The 15,035-nt window shown below is 48.1% G+C and overlaps 1 protein-coding gene across 1 annotated transcript in view; it reads right to left on the bottom strand.

Moving 5' to 3' along the window:
• MCM3AP (minichromosome maintenance complex component 3 associated protein) overlaps positions 1 to 15,035 on the bottom strand; it is a gene marked incomplete at both ends in the record, with an annotated part of 61,285 nt that overhangs the window by 25,717 nt on the left and 20,533 nt on the right. Inside the window, 9 exons of the mRNA XM_080695421.1 lie at positions 40 to 108; positions 1,679 to 1,876; positions 5,026 to 5,178; positions 6,257 to 6,370; positions 8,141 to 8,272; positions 9,735 to 9,835; positions 10,511 to 10,713; positions 11,043 to 11,284; positions 11,964 to 12,124. Coding sequence (XP_080551547.1) covers positions 40 to 108; positions 1,679 to 1,876; positions 5,026 to 5,178; positions 6,257 to 6,370; positions 8,141 to 8,272; positions 9,735 to 9,835; positions 10,511 to 10,713; positions 11,043 to 11,284; positions 11,964 to 12,124 — 1,373 coding nt within the window. The remainder of the gene's footprint in view (positions 1 to 39; positions 109 to 1,678; positions 1,877 to 5,025; positions 5,179 to 6,256; positions 6,371 to 8,140; positions 8,273 to 9,734; positions 9,836 to 10,510; positions 10,714 to 11,042; positions 11,285 to 11,963; positions 12,125 to 15,035) is intronic.

Below are 15,035 nucleotides of genomic sequence, written 5' to 3'. Positions count from 1 at the left end.
TGCCATGGAGGAGCCACACCCACAGCGGGGCAGACAGACCTCAGCAGCTGTTGATGGAAGTGCTGGACCTTCATCTGGTGAGCCATCTTGTCTCGGAGCTGCTTCAGCCTACAAAGGAAGAGAGTTGGACACCAGCTGGCTCATGCCCACAGAAGGAGAAACGAGTATTTACAGATGTTTCTCAGCAAAGGCAATGAGCTAGTATCTTCTGGTGGGGCATACCTAGAAGACGGAGAAAACATTTTCTGATGAGCAGGTTAGTCAAAGGACCCTCCATACCACAAGTACTCATCATCTACTATGTGCTGGCCACAGGAGATTCAACAATAAACAGACAAAAGTCCTGTCCTTGAAGAACACGCCATCATGGAAGAGAACAGCTTCTGTGCTGGCCAGCGTGGTTTGCAGGGCGTGTCAGTCCTGAAGCAACTGCGCTATGGCACAAGCTGCTCTCACTCTGATGATCAGAGAAGAAAGACGTGAGCAAAGGCCTGGAGGAACAGGGGAGCTAGCAGTGGGCAGGGTGGAGAGGTCACCAGGGAGGGGGAAGAAGAAAAGACAGGGGAGCGAGTAGGGGAATCATAAGACAAGTGGGGGTGGAGAAGGCAGGGGCAAATCCAGAAGTCCAGACCACTGCAAACATGGCTGAAGGTCACGAAAAAAGCCCCAGTCCCTGACCTCAAGGCTAGCCCCACAGCAGGCCCGACTATCACCCCCCATTTATAAATGCAGAAACACCACCGGCATCTGATGGACCTAATGAAATCAGAGCGCATTCTGTGACCATCAGGAGGGAGATGAGACGGTGTGCCTGCTGTGGCCCCTCCATGTGGCCTCCCAGGGCCTGCACACCGGGAGGTGGGGTGACCCTGTGAGCCACCTCAAGAAGTGACACTGATGCTAGGCCTGAAGAGAGAAGCCAAGCCCAGTACAACCAGGATTGGACACTTTGGGCCCCAGGAACTGGACATGCTTAGGGCAACTAAGAGCAGCAACAGGGAGGACCACCCAAGGGAGACAATAGCAGGGGGGTGGACTGTTAAGATACCATGTAGAGCCGGGCGTGGTAGTGCACACTTGTAATCCCAGCATTTGGGAAGCTGAGACAGGAGGATCGTGGTTCGAGGCCAGCCTCAGCTACTTAGGCCCTTTGCAACTCAGTGAGGCTCTGTTTCAAAATAAAGAATAAAAAATAGAGCTGGGGGTATAACTCGTGGGTAGAATGCCTCTGGGTTCCATCTCCAATACTAAAAAAAAAAAAAAAAAGCCCACAACACTACGCAGGAAACAAGTGAGGTTCAACAAGGGACAGTAGGAGTGTAGAAGTAGAGTCTGGAAATGGGGATGAGAATGGAGGACTACATGGACCTCTGGCTCCACTAATAAGGATGAACACGGAATAGACTTAAAGTGGGAAGATAAAAAGCAGGTGATTCAGAGGAAGGCTGTTACCAAGACCTGAGTCTTTGAAAGTGAAAGCCGTATGAAATGAAAGCACTGCTGCACCATGATGGGACAAGTCACACGTCCCCAACTGTGGAAAAGACTTCTTTAAGATTCAGTCTTGCGCCTGTCCTCATTTCCTAACTCCACCTATGCTCATCAGCATTGAAGGGGTTAATCAAGCTCCAGGTGAAAGACGGTGGGGGTGGGAGCCAGGGCATGGCTGGGCACTGACCTGGTGCAGGAGATGCCCACTTTGCCTGCATGGCCCAGGTCCAGGAGCCCCTTGGCCAGGTTCTCCTCTGCAATGGGGCACTCGGCACTGGGTGCCAGTGCCCGCAGCCGATCGTTCACATCTATGCAGCAGGGCGCTGCAGGGAAGGCTCGCATCTGGCGCCTTAGTTTCTTTCGGGCTGCAACAGCTTCCCTCCACCTACAGGACACAGCAGTACATCAGTACTGGGCACGCGCCCAGGGACAGACTCAGTCTAACACTACGACATGGAGAAATGTGGTTTCTGGTGATCTGTCCTTATATTGAGACCTAACACTGAATGATCTCTGAAGGCCAATTTGATAATATGGACACACATCTAAACCTAGGGATGAGCTGGGTGTGGTGGCGCACGCTTGTAATCCCAGTACTTGGGAGGCTGAGACAGGAGGATCGCACAGGTTCGAAGCCAGCCTCAGCTACTCAGTGAGGCTCTCAGCAACTTAGTGAGACCCTGTTTCCATATAAAGTATAAAATACATCTGGGAGTATAGCCCAGAGGTAGAAAAGCCCCTGGGTTCCACCCCAGTACTACAAAAAAATAAAATAAAATAAACCCAGGGCTGTATCATCTGACAACATGCACATGTGCAAATGTGAAATGTTGGTACAAGTATAGTCACAGCAGCACTGTCATAGCAAGAGAAAATATGTGAAAGTCTATCAACTGGGGACCAAGGCCACTTAGGACAGATGCCCACACCACATGCCCCCATCAGCAGGAACAGGGAGAGTGCAGCACAGTGCACTCTCCACTCATGACAAAAGCAGAAAAGGCTTGAACACAGTAGGGAACGTGCTCTGTGGAAAACCACAAGAAAGGACAGTAAGTTTCCAGGAGGGCATGCAAGCAGCCATGGCTTCTGAAGAATGGAAAGGGTCTTTCCTGGATTTGAGACTTGCTCCTCACTGTGTTCACTTGTATCTTGTTACAGTTACCAAGGATACATTACTTATTGTTTTATTTTATTATTTTTTTTATTAAACAAACCACCATGTAATACATACAATTTATAAATGCCCAGTTTAAAGATAAACCATAAGGTGGGCATGGTGGGGCACAACAAATTCCAGTACTTGGGAGCTGAGACAGGATGATCACAGGTTCGCAGTCAGCCTCAGCAACTTAGTAAGACCCTGTTTCAAAATTTAAAAAAATAGCCGGGCACGGTGGCACACACTTGTAATCCCAGTACTTGGGAGGCTGTGACAAGAGAATTGCAAGTCCATGGCCAGCTTCAGCTATTTAGTGAGGTCCTCTGCAATTTAGTGAGAACCTGTTTCAAGATAAAAAATAAGCTGAGTGTGGTGGCACATGCTTGTAATCCCAGTATTCAGGAGGCAGAGACCAGAGGATCACGGTTCGTAGCCAGCCTCAGCTACTTAGCAAGGCCATTCACAACTCAGTGAGATCCTGTTGCAAAAAATATTAAGACTAAAAAATAGAGCTGGGGGTGTAGCTCGAAGGTAGAATGCCCCTGGGTTCCACCCCCAGTACCACAATAAATAAATAAATAAATAAATAAATAAATAAAGAATAAAAGAATAAAAGATAGGGCTGGGAGTTGAGCTCAGAAGTAGAATGCCCTGGGTTCAATCCCTGGTACTGGAGACAAAAAAAAAAAATTAAGAGCTAGGTGTGGTGGTGCACACCTGTAATCCCAGTGCTTGGGAGGGTGCAGCTCCCAATCAACCATGAAATTGTGAAGGTGCACAAACCAGTGTCCTGTGAGGCTGAAGTATGATGCATGCTGGGTAGAAGAGGTATATTAAATGCATTTCAGCTTAAGGATCCATTCATTCATCCATCATTCATTCAGTGTGCGGTACTGGAGAGGGAACCCAGGGGCACTCTACCTCCAAGCTACGCCTCCACCCTAATCTTTTACTCTTTATTTTGAAACAGGATCTCACTAAGTTACAGAGGGCCTAAGTAGCTGAGGCTGTCCATAAACCTGCAATCCTCCTGTCTCAGCCTCCCAAATGCTGTGATTACAAGCATGTGCCATCACGCCTGGCTATCAACTTAGAATATTTTAAACTTATGACAAGTTTATCAGGAGACGTCATGGTCTGGATGTGGAATGTCCCCAGGAAAGCTCCTGCATTAGCAATGCAACAACATTCGGAGATAAAATACTTGAATCAGGACTCTAATCGCATCGGTGGCTAAGTCTACTACTGGACTAATCTGAATGGATTTGCTGGACGGTAACCATAGGTAGGTGAGACACAGCTCAAGAAGGCAGGTCACTAAGGACATGGCCTTGAGAACTACTTCCTATCCCTGGTCTCTCTCGGCACTTCCTTGCTGCCAAGACCTTAGCGGCTGCCATCATGGTGCCATACCCCGCTGCCATGATTTCTGCCTCAGAGCTAAATAAACCTTCCCTCCTCTAAGTTGTTCTTGTAAATACAGTATCTTGGTGTAGCAGATGGAGTTGATGCTGATTGATTGAAGAGAAGTCCCTCACATGAACGACAACGGAGTCCACATGGCCGCTGGGGAGGCCAGGGAGGAGAGAGAGAGATGTCTCCACTCCTGCCATCCTTCCACCAGCATCTTGCTTTTATTGAGGATTAGAACCAAAACATAAGATATCATTAATCGCAGGAAATAGCAAAGCAATCACGGGGTGAGGCAGGGAATCACACCAAGGTCTTCACAGATGAATCAGGCAAGGAAAGGGTAAACAAGGAGACCGTCAGGGTCCTTGCGTGTCGCTCAGGGTCCCTGGTCATAGGTCCCATCTGGTCCTTGGAAACTTGTCTGCGTGCAAACAATTCCCCTTGGGTGGGCAGTGGTGTTCCTGCCGAGCCGGACCGAGGTGAGCTCACAGCGATGACTGACAGTGCTCCCAACATCTCGGTCACAGCAATGAAAAGCTGACTAAAAGAGGAAGCAACCCCACTGTGAAGTGAGGAGCATCTGTACTTATGCTCTGGAAATGTGTGCATGTTGGTACATGCAGCCATGACTTGTGTGATATATTCAAGAACATCTGTCTCCCTGTATTTGGCATAACTGGCAAAGAACAACCTTATAAATAATTGGTGAAATACAGAATAGCCACCAATCCACAATCTAATTCCTTATATAGCCCCTTGGTCGCACTGTTTAAGAATATGTGCATGTGTACAAGACCAACTGTGTCAGGCAGTATAATCCAATTAGACTCCATTATCATTATTTGTTGCTATAAAATGTTCTTTGATCCTAAAGAAGTCAATGGCTCATGCACATTGAATTTCACTGTAAAAGACTTCATTGTGTAAGTGAATTTTATCTGTAAGAACACAGGACTCACCGCTGTAGATACTTGCAGAAGCACTGAAGTTCCTGGAGTGTCTCCTTTGCAGTCTGGAAAATTTCCTCAGCAAGAAACAAGTCTACCAGGTGGGCACAGACATCTTCACAGCAACGGGCCACTCGGACCCTCTGGTCTGTCTCCACTGCATTCCTAGAAAACAGGACAGTAGGTGTGGAGACCCTTCATCAAGGCCTAAACACTGAGCTGCACTCCTAGGAAAGAGGGCAACTGTCAGGACTCAGGGCTCAGATGTTGAGGACTTCCCTTAAAATTGCAAGAGTCTGCATCTGTCTTTTGGAAATGTAATTACACTATCACCTAAAGAGAAACGAAGTCTTTGATTTCAGGGCTGGGTAGAGGTAGCACACTAATAGAGCATATGCCTGGCACATGCAATGGCCTGCCTTGGTCGAATCCCCAGTAAAACAAGAAAAGAGGAAAAAAAGTTATCATTTCACTTAATAGTAACGGATAACTAGCTGGGTATGGCAACACACCTCTCTAATCCCAGTACCTGGTAGGCTGAAACAGGAGGATCCCAGGTCCACAGCGAGCCTCAATAACTTATTGAGGCCCTCTGCAACTTAGTAGAACCCTGTTTCAAAATAAAATAGGTCTGGGGTTGTAGCTCAGAGGTAGAATCCCCCTAGGTTCAATTCCCAATACCAAAAAGAAAAAGAAGGACAGATACCTGGAAAGGGGAATAAAACCAAAAATGGTACAGGAGCCAGAGGATAGATCCAAAGGGGCCATTGTAATGATCAAGAAATAAACCTGAGTATGGTGGTACGGACCTGTAGTCCCAAGTATTTGGAAGGTTGAGGCAAGAGAATCACTTAAAGCACAGAAGTTTGAAAACAGCCTGAGTGACATAGACTCCTGACTCAAAAATAAATGGATAGAAATGTTTATCTTAATAAAAACAGCTATAATTTTTTACTTTTGTTTATATACTTACTTACTTATTCTTTCATTCATTCATTTTGGCATTAGGAATTGAACCCAGGAGTGCAGGCCCATCATGAGGAGACTAGAAATGAGGCCCCTCTGTCTCCACTGCCTAGAGTTCAGTGGCATGTTACCATTTGGATGTCCAAGATATGCTCCTTTTCAAATTTAAGTGCAAACTAGCTAACCGGAATGTGCCAGCCTGGCCATTCCTGGCTATAGTGCCTTGTAAACCTCCTCCCACACCTCTGGCACCACAGGATACCAGCACTTCACTCACTTTAACTCCTGGGAACAGGTTTCCCGCACACACTCAGTCACCATAAGTTCTATGAGCTCTGTAGCCAGGCCCTGGCTCAACTGAGTTAACACCAGCTCTCTCTCTTGTTTCAACCTATAAATAAAAAGAAAAACATAAGGGTAATACTTAGGAATTAAAAATAAATGATGCTGCTGGGTGTGGTGGAGCACACTTGTAATCCCAGCATTTGGGAGGCTGAGACAAGAGGACTATAGTTAGCTGACAGCCTCAGCTACTTAGTGAGGCTCTTTGCAACTTAGTGAGACCCTGCTTCAAAATAAAGAATAAAAAGCCAGGCGTGGTGGCATACGCGTGTAATCCCAGCATTCGGGAGGCTGAGACCAGAACATCATGGTTCATGGACAGCCTCAGCTACTTAGTGAGGCCCTCTACAACTTAGTGAGATCCTGTTTCTTTCTTTCTTTTTTTGTGGATGGAACCCAGGGGCATTCTACCTCTAGCGTACACTCCCAGGCCTATTTTATATTTTATTTAGAAACAGAGTCTCACTAAGTTGCAGAGGGCCTAAGTAGCTAAGGCTGGCTTCGAACCTGAATGATCCTTCTGTCTCAGCCTCCAAAGTACTGGGATTACAAGCATGCGCCCCCACGCCCAGCTTACCCTGTTTCAAAATAAAAATACAAAATAGGGCAGGGGGTGTAGCTCAAAGGTAGAATGCCTTCCATCCCACAATATATATATATATATATATATATATATATATATATATATATATATATATATATATATATATATATATATAGCTAAGGTGAGTGCGGTGGCACATGCCTACAATCCTAGTAATGGGAGGCTGAGACAAAAGGATCGAAGATTCAAGGACACTACATCGGGCGTGGTGGCACACGCTTGTAATCCCCACGCTGGGAGGTGGAGACAGGAGAATTGCGCAGGTTCGAAGCTAGCCACGCTGGCTTAAGAGACCCTGTTTCCAAAACTATAAAAATAGGTCTGGGAGCTGGGCGTGGTGGCGCACGCTTGTAATCCCCGCGCTTGGGAGGCAGAGACAGGAGGATCGCGCAGGTTCGAAGCCAGCCGCGCACGCTGGCTTAGGAGACCCTGTTTCCAAATAAAAATGTAAAAATAGGTCTGGGAGTGTAGCCTGGAGGTAGAAGGGCTTCCAGGAACCCCAGTACCACCAAAAAAAAAAAAAAAAAAAAAAAAAAAATAGGTCTGGGAGTGTGGCCCGGAGGTAGAAGGGCTTCCAGGAACCCCAGTACCACCCAAAAAAAAAAAAAAAAAAGAAGATTCAAGGACAGTCTCAGCAAGTAGTGAGATTCTCATCAACCGAGGGAGACCCTGTTTCAAAAATAAAAATTGTAAAAAATAAGTGATGCGCCGAGCGTGGTGATATATGTTCATAATCCCAATACTTGGGAGGCTGAGACAAGAGGATCCGGGCTCATGACCAGCCTCAGATACTTAGTGAGGCCCTCCACACTTTATTGAGACCTTGTTTCAAAATAAAGAATAAAATATTGGGCCAGGGGTATAGCTCAGAGGTAGAATGTCCCTGGGCTCCATACCCAGCACCACAAAAAATAAATGTTACATGTTTTACTTCTTGATCACACAGATGGGTAAGTAGTGTGGCCTGAGTCACTAACTACCCTGACTCCAGCTCCCTCCCTGCTGGTGGATGGGAAGAGAACACTGCTCACAAGGAAGGTGTGATAAGAGGACCCTACCACTCCCTGGGCCAAAGCACATGAGCTTGTTGAGCTGGCACACAGAGATATGACGGCAGTGCAGTGGACAACAGCAAGGGCTTTAGCGGCCAACGCCAGTTCTCTGCTGTGTCTACACTCAGACCTCCATGTCCTGTTGCAAAGACAAAACACTCACCTCTCTTCCTCAGCCCGCCGCTTTTCCTCCTCCCTTCGTTCCCGCTCCTTAGTCACTTCTTCAGCTGCAACGTGCCTCAAAATGCCCGTAGTTGCAGCTGTTAACAGATCCTCCATGGCTGCATTAGAAACACTAGACAAAGCAAAGTGGAGAGCATTCAAACTCAGAAAAAAGAAAGCCCTTATATACAATTATCATGTGGGATTGCTCCTGGAATGCAAGGATGTGTGAGAGTGTGTGTGTGTGTGTGTGTGTGTGTGTGTGTACTGGTGTAATACAATCATACATCATGACAAAGTTCAGAGTGACAAGGGCCTCGCTAAGTAGCTAAGGCTGTCCACAAACCACGATCCTCCGGTCTCCGCCTCCCAAATGATGGGATTACAAGCGTGAGCCACCACGCCCAGCCCTATATTTTTAGTTTTTAGCAGAGAATATAGTTTTACTTTACTAGATGTGGGAGGCGGTGATTGAACCCAGGGTTATTCTACTTCTGAACTACACACCCAGCCCTTTTTCTGGTTTTTTGTTCATTTATTTTGGTGCTGGGGATTGAACCCAGAGGCATTCTACCTTCAAGCCTGATTTTACTTATTTGGAAAGAGGATTTCACTAGGTTGCAGAGAGCCTCACTAAGTTTCCAACGCTGGCTTCAAACCTGTGATTCTCCTGTCTCAGCCTCCCAAGTACTAGGGCTCAATTGTGCTCCATCACACCCAGCTTATGTGTTTATCACCAGGTTGCTGAAGCCTTGCTATACTGCTGAGGCTGCTCTCTCAGCCGCTCAAGCACTGGGATAATATGATCACCGCACCTGGCTAAAATTATGAATCATTTGTTTTGTTTTTGTTTTTTGTTACAGGGATGGAACCCAGGGGCATTCTATCTCCAAGCTACACCTCCAGCTCTATTTTTTTATTATCTTATTTTGAAGGTGAGTCTAAGTGGCAGAGGGCCTAAGAAGCTGAGGCTGGCCAAGAACTTGTAATCCTCCTGTCTCAGCCTCCCAAGTACTAGGATTACAAGTGTTAGTCTTTTTTTTTTTTTTTTTTTTTTTTTTTGGTGGTACTGGGGTTCCTGGAAACCCTTCTACCTCCGGGCTACACTCCCAGACTTATTTTATACTTTTTTTTATTTGGAAACAGGGTCTCTTAAGCCAGCATGGCTGGCTTCGAACTTGCATGATCCTCCAGTCTCTGCCTCCCAAGTGCGTGGATTACAAGCGTGTGCCACCATGCCTGGCGAGTCATGTTTTAAGTTTAAAGAAAAACAGATTTATTATTTATAAACTTTGGTAAACTGAACACTGCTCAAAAAGCAAGAAGAAATGGAAATGAGATGCAAATGTGAAGTAGAAGGTCAAGAAGAAAAGTTACACCCACCTTGAGAGCAGGACCAACATTCAGGGCTATTGGCTTTGTGAAATCAACATTTCAGTTTCACAAAAGTCTGTGAAACTGCCACCGTAAGTCTTATGCCCTTATGACTGGGCCTTACTGAAGAACGAGAGCAGCTTTATGAAAAGGAAGGACAAGTACATCCAGCAAGCAGACAGGTGCGGCGCAGAAGGGAGGGCGACGCACATACCACTCACCCCAGGGCTGCGGCTGCGTAAGCTGCCCCCGCAGTGCCAACTTCCTCACAGTCCCTCTGAAGAGCCTCCTGGATGAGGTCATCTACCACCTGTGCCAGGTCCTACGGAAAGGCCAGCAAAGGGTCAAACAGAGCACCCGGCCTGGGCAGAAACCCTGGTGAGACCTTGTCAGCGCACACTGAAAGCATCTGCTGGCAAAGGCCAGGATCCCAGCGCAGGGTCCACACACTGCTCAGGCCTCAGGAAAGGCCTGAGGATTAGAAGGTGACTTCTGGGGGGCAGGGCAAGCCTGCTGGATGACTAGAGGGTCAGGACGCAGAAGTCCCACCTTCCCCTATCCATCTTCACTTGGCCACATCAAACATCCTCAACTTCTGTGACTAAACTCTGTGCTCCCCTCAGGACTCCCTGATCCCCCACATGGTCAGAGCCCAGGAAACACACCTGTACAGTGAACAAGCCTGCTGCACTCCGTGGCCACTCCTCACCCCGGGCACACAGCACCACCGTGGCCCCATGGGTGCTGGCTGCCCGGCCACGCAGGGCTCAGTGGGAAGCACTCAAGTGCTGTGCTGTGTGTGCAGACCGGGGCTCTGCAGTCAGCCCCAGGGCATCAGCTCCAGGTCTGCCACCATGGCTGAGGCAGCTCCCTCTCCAATCTGCCTCCTGCCTCCCTCTCCTGGAGACCAGGCAGCACACGTGTGGACACAGGACAGTGAGGTCTGAGGTTTGTGTACAGCGGGCTTATCAAATCCCTGATCTAGAAGATTCCCTACCGCATCAGAGTAGACAGGTGCAGGCTTTGGAGGCAACTCAGGCGGTGCAGGGGGCTGGAAGAGACTGGGTGTCACAGACGGGGTTGGCGGTGGGCCGTGAGGCAAAGATGCAGGCTCGGGCACGGTGGCTGTGAGTGGCTGCACGAGGACAACCTGTGGTGGCACATCCAACTCTGCCCCACACTCCTCTTCTCTCCCATCACCTAGAAAGGCACAGGGGTAACGTGGCACTGCAGACGCACGGCACAGACCATCATCACATGCACACAGGGAGAGCCAGGCCATCCTCACTGACCTCAAGGATGGCCCATCCTCCCTGGGACACCGAGGGCCCTCCCTAAGGGAATACCACATGGGACAACGTGCTCCTTGCACATATCACTGTGGTGTCAGGGAGCCAGGAGGACTCAGGTCCGGGCAAAGCGAGAGACACCTGAGCACCACAGAGGGCCATGCCTCCAGGCCCCAGTAAGATGGATGCTCTGGCTTCAGAGCGGCTTCCTGGATCCAAGTGCGGTGCAGCTCCACTCACCCACCACGTCTGCTCCAGGTCTCTGCATGCTGTTGGGTAGCTCCGTGGCCACGCTCTCACCAACGTACTTGTTCTGGGAGTTGAAGCTGCACACGGGGATGTGGCGAGGGGCTGGGGGCAACAGCCCTCCATTCACAACTTCCCCAACTGACACCATCAGCTTCCTGGTAATAAACACGGACTTTCTGGCTTTGGATAACCCCTCTGGTTCCAGGAACGCAGACCGGTTCAGCTCCACAAATCTACCAAAAACACAAGAAGCCCAGAGAAGTCACCCAGGAAGATGGCAGCTTCACCTTCCCAAGCCTAGCTGTCCTGTGTGTCACTGCTGTCATCCACGTGGCGTCACCTGGCCTGGCAACAGCCACAAGTGGAGGAACACAACCCACATGCTCCTGCCTCAAGGAAGGCTCCTGCCTCTTCAAACCTGCCCTGTCTCCCTGAGGACAGGACTGGAGAGGAGCTACAGGAAGGAGAGGCTGGGGGAGCCCAACACAATGCTAGTGCCATTTGCTGACAGAGGCTTTCTGAGTTTCATCATGGTCTCAAAGACTGACTACAAGGTAGAGGAGAAACCACAGCCTGGCCTACTGGCATCTCCATCTTAATCATCAGAGGTGGGCACTGGCTACTCACAGGTCAGCAGAAGCAACCAATAAGGAGAAAAATAGGAAGGCTCCTAACCTTTTTCTCTGAGTTGCTGACAATGCCTGAGTGGCATTTACTTTGGAGTCACAAAGAACTTGGTCTGAACCCCAATCTCCCACCAAACAGTATGTGTTCTTGGGATTATCTCCCAGCTGAACATCAGAGGCAAGACGTGGAACATGCCTTCTCCAGGACCTGGCAAGCAACTGGCACTTTTGCAGTACTTTTTCAAAATTTAAAAAGAAAAAGGCACAACTCCACATCAGCTCCTACCCGTCAGAAACAGTGAGGCCATGGCAGCTGAGGAAGTCTGCGGCCTCTTCACAATCCCTGAATAGCAGCATGCGCACCACCCCATCCAGGGGAAAGACCGTAGACCGCTGAGTGCTTACAGTGTAGGCAATGTTGAGTGCACGGAGTGCATCCTTCCGGACCTGAAAGGAGAAGCCAAGTCACTGCAGTCTCGGAGAGAGGTGCCCAGTTAGACACGGTAACAGTAACCCACCCCAGCCCATGACCAGATGGCCACCACGAGGGACAGGATTTCCTGCTGCACTCAGTGCCCTTAGAAGGTAGTTTGGCAATACAGACCCCACATGTAGAAAACGCAGACCATCTGCTCAGTGGGAGATACCCAGGAATGCATGCTATGCAAAAGGTCCCCAAGAAAACAGATGGACATAAGCCAGGCGTGGTGGCGCACACTTGTAATCCCACATTTGGGAGGCTGAGACAGGAGGATTGTACAGGTTCACGGCAAGCCTCAGCTACTTAGTGAGGCTCTCTGCAGCTCAGTGAGCCCGTTTCAAAATAAAGAATAAAAAGTAGGGCTGGGGGTATAGCTTGGAGGTAGAATGCCCCTGGGTTCTAACCCCAGTACTGCAAAAAAAAGAAGAAAAAAAAAGTAAAAAGATGGACATGAAGATTTCATTATAGGAAAAACTAGGAAAGCCATCAACAAGGACATGACAGTAAATTCTAGCCAGGAATGGTAGCACATTCCTATAACCCCAGCTACTTGGGAGGCTGGAGTAAGAGAATCACAAGTTCGAGGCCAGCCTGAGCAACTCAGCAAGACCCTGTCTCAAAAAAAAAAAAAAAATACTGGAGCTATATCTCAGTGGTAAAGTGTTGTTTAGCAGGCACTAGGTCCTGAGTTCAATCCTAAGGAAAGAAGGGAGAAAGGGAGGAAGGGAAGGAGAGAGACAGAAATAGCAGCAAGGAGGCAGGAGAGAGAAGAAGGAGGGAAGAAAGAAGGGAGGGAAGGAAAAAGCTTCAGCATCCACTAAACCAAAAGCTTTGGAGACCATGGAATGCAAGACGTGACACTAGGTATACCAGCTGGGAACACAGCTGTTTTACAGCATTATACACACTTTCCAAGGAAGACAAAGGAAACTTCTAAGGAGAACTGTCTGGCGGGAGGCTGAGACAGGAGGATTGCAGGTTCAAGGACAGCCTCTGCAAGTAGTAAGACTCTCAGTAATCTAGGGAGATTATTTCAAAAACAAAAAATAAAGTGTGCAGCCGGGCATGTTGACACATGCTTGTAATCCCAGCATTTGGGAGGCTGAGACCAGAGGATTGCAGTTCACAGATAGCCTCAGTTACTTAGTGAGGCCCTCCGCAACTCAGTGAGAACCTGTTTCCAAATAAAGAATAAAAAATTGGGACTTCCGGGAAGATGGCGACCGAGGAAAGCAGGGCTTAAGAGCCCCGCTAACAACAAATCTCCATTACCACAAAATCAGCGCCTTTCAAAGCCAGAAAACAACATCACCAGAGAAACAAAAAAAAAAATCACCAGGCTCCAGAGAGAAAGCGGACTGAGAACAGAGCCACAGAGGAGATCCTCACGCCCGAGGACGCAGCTTCACGCCCGAGGACGCGGCAGCAGCGCCATACTGCCGGCGGCACCGGCGAATTCACGGGACGGCCACAGCAAGCCGAGGGGAGCCGTTGCGGAACAGCCAGGCAGGATTTCTCGGCGCAGAGGGCATCTAAAGCTTCCAGTGGCTGAGCTCAGCACACGCTGCAGGGATTCAGAGTGGAAATCAAAACCAAGAAAAAAAAAAACGCCAGCCCCATAGCCGAGGGCGTAGCAGCGGCGCCATATTGCCACCGGCGGCAACAGCACCAAATTCACCGAATTCAGTAGAACTACATCTGCGTACTCAAGAACAGTGAGTCAAATTGTGGGCCACAGCAGAGAAATCCCAGTACTGTACTCACTGGGACTTGACCCAGTGGGAGAGGGGTGGTGGCAGTGATATCACACCATAGGAGAACGTGCAACCTGGCACCCCCCACAGTCTAAAGCAGCCTCTATCGACTCTCTGGGTCTGAGACTCTGTGATAAAACCCAGTAAAGGAGTAGTGGGGTCTGAGATACTACAGACTCGAGATCCAGAGCACCTTAAGTGAAGTCATAGTGACCCAAGGGAAGAACCCAGAGAAGGCACAAACTTCCTAAATCATGGGAAAGAGGAATAATACTGGAGCAATGAATGCCCACAACCCCACAACATCAGAACCCGATAAAACAGAAAATCAGAGATTTCTAGAAGATCAAATCAGGAAAATAACTGTAGAAATAATAGAGGTACTTCGAAAAGAACTCAGAGAGAGCCAAAAAGAGATAAAGGATGCAATTAATGAAGTAAAGGCCTCAATTCAAAGCACAAACAACCGATTAGAACACATGGAGAACAGAATCTCGCTCTTAGAAGATGATCATTCCAAAAATGAACGCATAGTTTCTAATCTAGAAAAAAATATCCGACAGCAGGAATCTGATATTGAAGAAATATGGGCCCATTTTAAGAGAGCTAACCTAAGAATAATTGGAATAGAGGAGGGAAAAGAAAGTGAAACCAAAGGGATCAACAATCTCTTCAAGGAAGTAATAGCAGAAAATTTTCCAGACATAGAGCAAGAGGTCGATACGCAGGTCCAGGAAACGTATAGAACTCCCTTTAGACAGGATCAGAGAAGAGGATCCCCACGCCACATAATTGTCAAAATGACCAATGTGGAAGCCAAGCAGAGAATCTTAAAGGCAACAAAAGCAAAGGGCCAAGTGACATTCAGAGGCAAACCAATTAGAATCACTCCAGACTTCCCAAACCAAGTTATGAGATCCAGAAGGGCTTGGAGTAACATATTCCCAATTTTGAAAGAAAACAACTTCCAGCCAAAAATTTCCTACCCAGCAAAACTTTCTATCAAATTAGATGGAGAAATAAGAAGCTTCCATGACAAACAGAAACTGAAGGAATTTATGTCTTCAAAACCAGCACTAGAGAAAATACTCAAAGAGATTAACTACAAAGAAGAAATAGGTAA

This window comes from Muscardinus avellanarius (genome assembly GCF_963383645.1).
Source record: "Muscardinus avellanarius genome assembly, chromosome: 5".
Lineage (NCBI taxonomy): Eukaryota > Metazoa > Chordata > Mammalia > Rodentia > Gliridae > Muscardinus > Muscardinus avellanarius.
Note: the sequence above shows the minus strand (reverse complement) of the source record. Positions and strands in the feature narration are given on the sequence as shown.